This window comes from Zerene cesonia, chromosome 1 (assembly GCF_012273895.1).
Source record: "Zerene cesonia ecotype Mississippi chromosome 1, Zerene_cesonia_1.1, whole genome shotgun sequence".
NCBI classification, from domain to species: Eukaryota; Metazoa; Arthropoda; class Insecta; order Lepidoptera; family Pieridae; genus Zerene; species Zerene cesonia.
This window is the reverse complement of record NC_052102.1, coordinates 2,783,682-2,793,819: the sequence shown is the minus strand read 5'-3', so window position 1 is coordinate 2,793,819 and position 10,138 is coordinate 2,783,682. Positions and strand designations below refer to the sequence as shown.

Genomic DNA, 10,138 nt, shown 5'->3' with positions numbered 1-10,138 from the left:
GTAAATGCATGCAAAACCAGATTGCCTTTTCAGTACATAACATTTGATTGGACAAAGGAAGGCGATAATTAGTAGTGGACAAAAATAGTCGTACAGCCGGGCCCTGGGCCAGGTGACGTAAGCGCGTCAGGGCCGCGGAGGGGCAAGACGGGCCCCGCGCCAGTGTCGCGCGCGCCGTCAGCCGGGTCGCACGCAGTCTCGCTACTCCTCCACCCGCCGCCCGCCAGCGCCACTCTGCCGCCTCCGCTGCCGACAGCCGCCTCCATCACTCACCCTCGACTACTCCGACGCCTCCTCTCGTGAGTACGACACCCCTTTCACCCTCGACCTGCGAACACAACTGAAAGCCACTTTCGACTCGGTGCATCGCAAATCGTGTTACCATCGATGCAGTTTCACTCATGAGTATACTACTACGATGGGATTCCTCGTTGTTTTGTTCACGCTCCATCGCGATCCACTATGTAGTTAGTTCATATTATTTCCATATTTGACTAAGTCTTAGGTTTCTTGTATCGACACGGAGGAGCGTGGCAACCTTGGCGCATCGTGCAATGCAGCGGGGACCTTGCAAGTCACACGTCACAGTAACCTCGGCTCACGCTGTGCTCGTGCCGCCACTGTGACGTGTAGATCTATCTATCTTTGTGTTGTTTTCCCGCATTGTACGTCATTCATTGCTTTATGTTCAGATTGTACGATATAAATAGATTGATTATAATGAACGATGTACTCTTACATCGTAATTAATCGCGAATCACATCTGTTGTTATTAAGGTAAATTGATGGATGCGTATGCATCGAATACAACAGCTGAGCGTCGTCGTCGTTGTGATACAGATAAAAAATATTACACGGTCACTCAAGGACGGTCAACTACTATCGAGTGGTATTTCCCGTTCAACGGGCGCCGAAGTGACACACTATTCACTAATGACGTGGGATTATAATAGCAAGGGAGTTAATATCAAAACGTAGAGTATGCATTCGTAGTGGAAGCTTGTGGATGTTTTCTACATAGGGGCCTCAGTTTCCCGAGTTATCGCAAAGGAAAAACACGCCATACTTAATCGCGTATTGTGCTCACTATCAGCTGTTGCGACGATGCGGTGTGCGGTCGCTAACTCGGTTAGTCACTATGTTCTTTACAATTATCAGCCTTAATGGAAGGAGATACCGTGCATTGTTCTTTAACTATTTTTGACAACTAACACATATTTTATATTTTTTCTTCTTTATCCTCTACGAACACTCGTAAAGTATACTTATTTACATGTTAATAAGACTTTCCACACTTATTTGTAAGATAATTTTTCGCTAAACCTTTTCTTATTTACATTTTAATGACTTGTAAAAAAAATTAACTTGACTTTTAATTGGTTATATACTAACTTATTTAAGATGCTCCAGGTTTTTTCAATATTTTTATGATGATTTAAGAATGAGTAAATGATAATATTTCAAGTAAATTAAATGAACTGTTTTATAAGCCGCGCGAAGCTTTAAATAGACTATAATTTGATAGACCCCACATTAGAATAGACCTTTACTCCGATATTTTTAAGCGTTTAGTTATAAGCATTTTTTTTTAAGATATTAAAAGAAGTATGACATGGTTTCAGCTTGAAGGTATTAGTTAGATTGAATTAAGTAAGCGGCTTACGAACATGTTATACTTTAACAATGAAAAAATCTCAGTTGTCATTATCAACACATAGTGGCGCAAAGTGGGAAGGAGTAATATTTACATATTCATAAATGTTGCTTCAACGTAACATTGAAGATAGCCTCTAAACATCTTTAGTCACATTTTTTTTACCTCGGTTCGACATTGATCGAAGTTTATAAAACCGGTAGGCCACGGTTACCCTTCGCTGGACACTTGCATGGCAAAATAAATATAATGAAAACTTGACACCATAATTTAAATTAAATTATGTAAAGTCATTAATTTTTCCAATTTTATTTAATTTTTTATGGATGTTCGTATTAACGCATCTCGATGGTGTCCAAACTTAAACGATTAATTATTAAAGATTTTGCATAATATTGTTTACCTTGAACGATACCTATTAAGTGTTATGAAATCTAAAATAATTATTGAATATTTTTTTTACTTGCAGATAGCCATGGTTAGAAAATATGAAAGAATAAGCGGACGCTTGTCTTGGAGCGAAGAAGAAATGGCTAAAGCGGTAGCAGCTGTGGTCTCAGGTAAGATGGGCTACAAGCTCGCCGCCAGAACCTTCCACATACCCCGCTCCACACTACAGAGGAGGGCCAGTAAGGTCCGCTATCAACAACCTGACGACCCTAAGCCCCTTATGGGCCATTACAGACGAGTATTCACAGATAGCCAAGAAAAAGATTTAGTTGGATACATAAAAAGCATGGAGCAGTACTTCATGGGGGTCTCCCGAAGAGACATACGCGAGCTAGCATTCCAATATGCCGAGGATAATCATTTAAATCATCCCTTTGATGTCAACACTAGAATGGCTGGCGAAGACTGGGTCAGGAATTTCTTAAAAAGGAATCCCGAGTTATTGCACAAGTCGGAGAAGGAACATGAGCTGGAGCCGGTAAACTTCGATCAATTCTATCACTTCATGTGTCAGTCGTCATGATGACTAGTCGCCGAGGAACTTGAAACAATCTAGTTGTAAGCAAAGGTCATGTGCCCACCCACCCGAGAGAGCCTCTCAATAAACGCATGGTAGTCCCAACTTGTACATAAACGTTAGCAACGGTTAATGCAACGAATTTTTCTCCTTTTTAAATTTTTTACTTGCCTGGTGACCTTTGTGTGCGAGGTAAACTGATTTCCTTATGATTAAATCGCACTCACGATACATGGCAGGAAGTGATAGCGGTGAATGTTAAAATTAAATATTTTATATACAATTTGCAATTCGGATCATAATTAATATCTACTAGGTAATTTTTGAGGTGTTTACGCAATTGAATTAAGTTAAACAAAAACAAACAGGAGCATAGCTCAAAATAGACATACATATATATAAAACACAATATTTAAATATGTGTATATGTTCTGTCAACATAATAGTTATATGTTAGTTGAAATTTTGCATGTGTACTTACTGAATGCAAACGTTTAAAGTTAATTCTTATTTATAGTTTAACTTATGTTATTTATTGATAATAGCAAAATTACGGGCTGTGATAAGGAGAAATTGTATTTATGGGAACATATCATCGAAAGATGTTTTGTATAAGCAAGTGGCTAGTATACTAAGTATATATTACAAGGGAGAAATATCCAAAACTGTTACTGTTACGTCATACCATATTATAATTAGGAATATTGAATTGTGTTGATTGTATTATTATATAAAAATACATAAATGTAAAACGTAACGTTTTTCAGCATACTTTTATAAATTTGATATAAACCGTTTCAAACACAGTAATAATTACTTAAATATAGATACGTATTAGTATGTAAATTGTATCCAAAATAGTTCAATGAAAAAATAGTAGCTGGATATTAACATAAATTCATAAATACGTTATAACGATGTCATGTCTTGCTTATAAAGCCCTAATTAAGAAATGTGATAATGGTGAATGGTGATAGTAGTGGGATTACACCTTAGGTAAATTCTTTTATACACTTTTTAAGAGTTGTACTTATTCCAAGGATACATTTGGGATATATTTCATATTTCTATCATAAATTATCTACATATTTCTAAAAGAAAGTACCTTTGTGAAGTACCTACAAAGAAGATGTTACCTGATTTAAGTTTTGATCTCTTAAACTTAGTTTTAATGAAAAATAAAATTGATATATTTTATTCCTTTGTGTATGTGATTGGGATAGGAAATTTTATTTTATCTGTATTTATGGGGTGAAAATATATATGGATAATAATGTCGAATGCCAAACTAAGTTGTTAATTTTGAACTAATTTTATTATTTAAGTACTTAAGTTTTTGAATACAATAAATGATTATAAAAAATCTCGCTTTTTTCTGATCCCAATAAATAAAACATTTAATAGCATCGTCCAAAAAAATATTATAAAAATTATGAAATAACCTATAAAAAGGATAACAAGATATTATATTATTATTATTTTGTCAAATATGAAAGACAAGCGACCCGCGACGTCGCTCATTAGAGTTATCATTCAGATTCTATGTCCATCATCAATAGGTTTGCTTTTACAACCGAAAATAATCTGAAAAAAAAATTGTGCAAAAAATATGCATGATATTTTGGCATCCAATTATTCGATACCTAATAATAAATAGAATGTAAATGCCTAACACACGAGTGAGAGTTTTATCTTCTAGTTTCTTTAGATATAAAATAATAAATTACTACAAAAAAGGTCTCCCCGCTCCTACAACACACAACTTGTACAAATTACAACAATTTAATCAAACGTAAAAAGAATCACTTCAATCTGTTGATAACCCACGGAGTTATCGAGTAACAAATTTCATGCCATTTGTCAAATTTTATTAAAGAATAACAGCGTTTTGGGAAGTAATTTCCATTGAAAATAATATGAATAACAAATATACGAATATACGAATTCTACAGGTACTCTAGTCACGTATAATGTTTTTTCCCTGAATAAGCTTTATCCTGTTTCAATTAGTGCTCTGAGTTTTCCAACATAATGAGTTTACAACTTGTAGACAAGCTTTGCATTGAATACTTTATAATTATACCTGAAAGCTTATAAACTATTATAAACTTCCTAACTTGCTCTTGGCTCTTTTCGAATGAGGCTGCATTATATTTAATCAAAAGGCTTTTAACTAATTGCAACTTTGTAAGCATTAAGGAATACTCATCTGTTGGGAATATCTATATATATAAAATTCTCGTGTCACAGTTTTCGTTGCCATACTCCTCCGAAACGGCTTGACCGATTCCTCTGAAATTTGGTAAGCATATTGGGTAGGTCTGAGAATCGGCCAACATCTACCTATATTTTTTATCCCGATATTCCTACGGGATACGGACTTACGCGGGTGAAACCGCGGGGCGCAGCTAGTGTCTCTATAAAATTGCTACAATGTGGTGTTCTGTCTTTCCAATATTGTTAACATGTGAAATGTCTTGATTTTTATTCATTTTTCAAAAGAATATCATTGTCAAGATTTAGGGGGACTCTCTGTTTGTCTAACTGCTAAGTCTTAAAGATATCACATCAGAAGTCGGTCACATGTACAATTCATAACAGTGCATCATTTCTAAACTTCAATTTGTATTATTTGTTGTTATAGTGGCAACAGAAATACATCACCTCTGAAAATTTCAACAGTGCAGCTATTTCGGTTAAGGGTAGGTAGGGCTTAGGCTCTCATTTACTAAAAACGATAAATTTTGGGCCTTCTGTTTACGTTAATTGTTGATAAGACGGAACTAGATATTTTTCTTTACAAATCGCTCATCAATTAAAGTTATACGAACTAAGCAAGTTTTCATTGTCCTTTGTTTATGATTTTCTCATATTAAACTATGACTTCTTCTCATATAAAACTAAAAACCAACAATGCAACCGATTGAAATGGATAATATTTCCAAAAAGTAGATAATTAATATCAATTCAAAGCATAAAAAATAATTAAGAAAATTTATGATACGAGATTGATAGTTTCGTGGGACCCTTTTTGTTATGGACAATCTCATAGAGAATATTATAAAACACTACGCAGTAACCCTATCAATGATATCTCAGAAATTGTATAAGTTCAAACAATAAACTATCATACCTACCATTTAATTTCTCTTCACCGCACTGCTAGAATAAGCCAAATTAATCGGACTTAAGTAAACGTAAAAACATGCTCTTAGAAAATATTCCCTGGCTTGAGTATTGCGCATGTTATTCCTTAGAGGTCCTCCACAAAGAGCTTAGCGGAAAAGAATAATGAGATGCTTATAGAAAAGATCTATAGTACAAAGAAAACGACACGAGACTGGCTTGAATTTTGTTGCGGTAATACCATAAAAATAACTGTAAAATCTGCTGAGGTCCTTACTGTTTTATGTTCTTTGCTCCGATATGTTAAACATAGAGATTTTACGATTATGGCGAATCAATATATTCACTCCCGTCGGAAGTGGAGTCTGATATTACTTTAACTACCTCCGTAACGCTTTAGTACATTATTTGAAAAAGTAGAATCATAGTTCATACGTGGCATATGTACGTTATTTTTCTTTTTTTTTTATTCTATTTACGCGCTATGACTCAATCAAATACATCAATATGCAGCTATTTTATGTAACAATTAAAATCTCTCTTTACTTGGAATTTTTAGTTTGAACTAAGCATTTGTCTGAATACAGTCAATCATAATCTGGGAAAATTGAAGATGTGAACTGGGGAGGAAAATTGAGCAACAGCAATATTAGACAAACGATTTCAGAAATTACATTAAATATTTATTAATATGAAAGGTCATGTGACAAATCGCAAACGCTTCTCATCTATTCAATTTACACATATATTTTTGACTTTGCAGTATACGACGGTTGGTGGCCAAACATACGACAAGTGGTCGAACGCTTATTCTCTTTTGGACTGGATGCCAATATAAAGAAATAATGTCGCTCAATTATATTTTGTGTATTTTACACTCAAAATTGCCTCTTTAAACAATGAATTAATGATGAATAATAATTGATTCTAAGCAATGAATGTAATACTGAAATAAAATATAAGTAAATATTAAATTACGTTATGTGAGAAATATGCGCGAGAGTCAGCGATTTATGATCCCGCGCGACACACCGGCTGACTGTACTGTAGGAGCAAATAATAAAAACGGACAATTTTTCGTTTTGAAATGGTTTTAAAAAATTTGTTTTATATTAATCAGATTTACAGTGTGGTATTTTTTCCTATGTGATGTCCATTATTGTCAGGTAAGGACTAAAGCTCAAAAATCTAGCCCATAATTTTTAACCATACCTAGTGATTGAATTTTAATACCATTATATAATTGCTATTAAATCTCAATTGAATAATTGCCATTTCGTAGCATCTCAAGATTGAGACATAGAAGTGTTTAGTGTTCGATTAGCTTAGTCCGTTTACAATCAATTTTAAATTTGTCAAAACTGTTAACGTTACGTCAAATTACTATTTATCGAGGTATAACGCTATATAATATAGTTGCTAGAGCAGAAAAAGGTTGCCAAAAATTTAGACCAGAGCTTCCCACGAAGCAGCTAACCCTCAGAGATTGCCACACCAATGTCAACTGAAATTAAAATTAATAAATTTAGTTTCATAGTTATTTAATTGCTGATTTCTTATCAACTTATATGTACTTCTCGGGGTCATATAGTTGAACTTTTAGAAAATAGAAATCCTATTTAAGAGTTCAAAGTTTTTTACTACGAAGCTGAATTTTCAATAAATATAAGTTAGTATGTAACTAAAACATATACCTTTTTAAAATCCATCATATGCATTTTCCACGAATATTTCACTAGTTCATTTCAATATTTCTCATAGATAATTAAAGTGTATTGAATCATATTGGCTGTACCGGTACAGTCCACTCCCCGGGCAAAAGTAAGTCGGTATCGAGTTCGTTGTTTAGTTAAGCATCCCGAGGCAATCCAATTACATCGATGTTTGCTGCCTCAAAGGCAGGGTTTCAAAGCTCACAGTGCACCTCCTTCCGCCCCGGCGCACCGTTGAAAGGCTCCAAGATCCATCCAACTGTACCAAAGATCTTTTTGACTGAAGAAAAGCCAATGTTCCTTATTCCAATGCTCGTTAGCTACTGTAATGGTATTGACGACGTCTATCAGAGAAATGCAACGAATGTACTTTTAAAGATATCAAAGGGAAATTGTAAGAGAGCGTCGAACATTTTTTTTGTATGTATTTTTATTTAAACTTGAAACTGATTTAGCAAACCCCGCGTTAATAAAGTATGTGACATTATACTTTATTACGTAATTCGATTTTGTTTGCCACGTATAAAATCATTTTATTTCTACACCTAGAATGTTAAATAGAAGAGCGGAACCTCTTGGCACAAGCATTTTTTGCTTATTAGGAGTGTTCCAATCACCAAATAGTTTAAGACAACATTTAAAGATTGAAATAAATTTGAATTTGAAATTTTTTTTTTGACTTAATTAACCAGAATAGAAAAATCAGCCCCTAAGCGAATAAAAAAATGTCTTGCCTGATGCTTATCTAAATTGAAATTAAAAATTAATCCATGGAAAATCTGGAATTTTTAAAACGTGTTAAAGACGGATCATGTAGATTTACTGAGCTGTTGGCACAAAAAAGGTGAATAATCATTACGATACTTATTATAAATAGGTAATTTTTCGATATCGACAACGCATTACTCCAAAGAGACCTGCCGTGTTATCATATTTAACAGCTATTGTGATGTGTTGCTCGCCTCCCACAATTGTATCGACTTCTATTTAGTTTATGTATTTAAATATTTTTGACTACTATTTATAACTCACTGCAATTTATCGAAGTGACTGAAACATTTATAATTGATTTAAATTAATGAAACCACTTACTATTAGTCTTCATCTACATTTAATAACAACATATTAATAGTATACCAATCAGTATAGATTTTACAGATGAAACCTGTTTTCCGTTAGAACACGTTTTCTAGTTCTAACTAGGGAAAACGCGTTAAAAACTAGTATAAATTAACGGGTGTTATTTTTTTGTCCGTAATTTGATTTGATCGTTTGTTTGAGTTATAAACGCTAACGCGGCACGCTCGCTTCGCTCGCTCGGCTCTTGCAGTTATTCAAAAACAGCTTAACAAGCTTGTTGCTTCGCTCATTGCTAACCTAAACAAAAATGACAAAGACAGTTTATAATAATGCTTATTATGATACCAAGTAAGGGAAATAATAAAGATATGACAAAGTAATAGTGTAAAAGACATTTTTGTTTAGAAAATATAGCATATTCCAGTTTTTAACACGTTTTTTTAGTTAGAACCTCTTGTAACATAGGCATTTAGTTACAACTAGTTCTTACAAATAATAACATATAAAATATTTGTTTCGAATAAATACAGAAGCATCGGCTGCCTACTTCTATTACAATAAAATGTCTAGAGAGCAACTGCCACATTATATCTTGTCAATACAGCATCTCATTAACGTCACAGAGATCGATTACGTTACAAACAACAATTTTTTTTTGCTTATATTTGAAACTAGCTGGTGTCCGTGACGTTATTCGCGAATTTTGACCCTGAGCCTCCACTTGGCTTTCAATAAAATTGACACATCAGACAGAACAACTTTAACTAAGACATAATTTCTATTCATGTCATAATGGAGCTGGACTCTAGGAGTTCCACATATAAGTCAACAGAAAATGTTCATCACGTGCAAAAGTTTTTTTTATGGTATAAGTTTAAGATCACATATTATTTAGTTGGTCTTTCGCGGTTCTGCATCAGGTGTTCCAGTTTCCGAAATAAGTTATAGCCTATATGTTTCTCACGTCCACTAGTTCCGGAGATTAGCGTGTACAAAAAAGCAGACAAACAATCACCACTTTTTTGTATTCGTATTCTATTACTATTTTTAAACCCCTATTTTAAATTCTAAAATTAGAAAACTTCTCTAGGTAGTCGAAAACATAAATGCTTCTCCGATAACACACAGACCGTAAACTTTAAAAGAAAAAGGGGATCCCTTTCCATTATCCTAAAGGTAAGAAAAATGACGCATCAAATTTTTCAAACTTGTTGACGCATAACAATGGGCGAGTTATTCTCACGTTGTAAGAAAATAATTTCGCTTAACTTTTCTTATACCTTCTATATAAATTTATGTCGAACCATATTGTAGATTATATTCAGAATGTAATACTAGGATATAGATATATAAATGTTTCTCGCTGCTCACAGATCTAGCTATGTCATCAATTCCATGCCCTGGAGAAATAGGTTGAGCTCGCAATGTGGCGACAAACTGATGAAAATATCTCTGATATACAAGACCGTGTATTATATAACATATAATGTATGCTATATACATAATCGTAATCACATCAAAACTGTTCAACTATTTTTAACAAGTCAGTTCTTTCAACCTCCGAAAATTCAGCAATTGCGTTATACAGAAAATATGATA

At 33.9% G+C, this 10,138-nt stretch overlaps 1 protein-coding gene across 1 annotated transcript; it reads left to right on the top strand.

Annotated features, from left to right (window-relative positions):
- The first annotated feature begins 350 nt into the window (after positions 1 to 350).
- LOC119830042 lies at positions 351 to 3,975 on the top strand. Its single transcript, XM_038352876.1, has 2 exons — positions 351 to 1,128; positions 2,124 to 3,975. The coding sequence occupies exons 1-2, from the start codon at positions 1,105 to 1,107 to the stop codon at positions 2,625 to 2,627; spliced, it is 528 nt and encodes a 175-aa protein (XP_038208804.1). The 5' UTR covers positions 351 to 1,104; the 3' UTR covers positions 2,628 to 3,975.
- Positions 3,976 to 10,138: the final 6,163 nt, after the last annotated feature.

What these genes read in the sequence shown, in the direction of transcription:
- LOC119830042 (XM_038352876.1), top strand. Translation starts at nt 1,105, where the DNA reads ATGCGGTGTGCGGTCGCTAACTCG. An exon ending in GGTGTGCGGTCGCTAACTCG is followed by an intron (nt 1,129 to 2,123) that starts GTTAGTCACTAT and finishes TTTTACTTGCAG; the next exon opens with ATAGCCATGGTTAGAAAATA.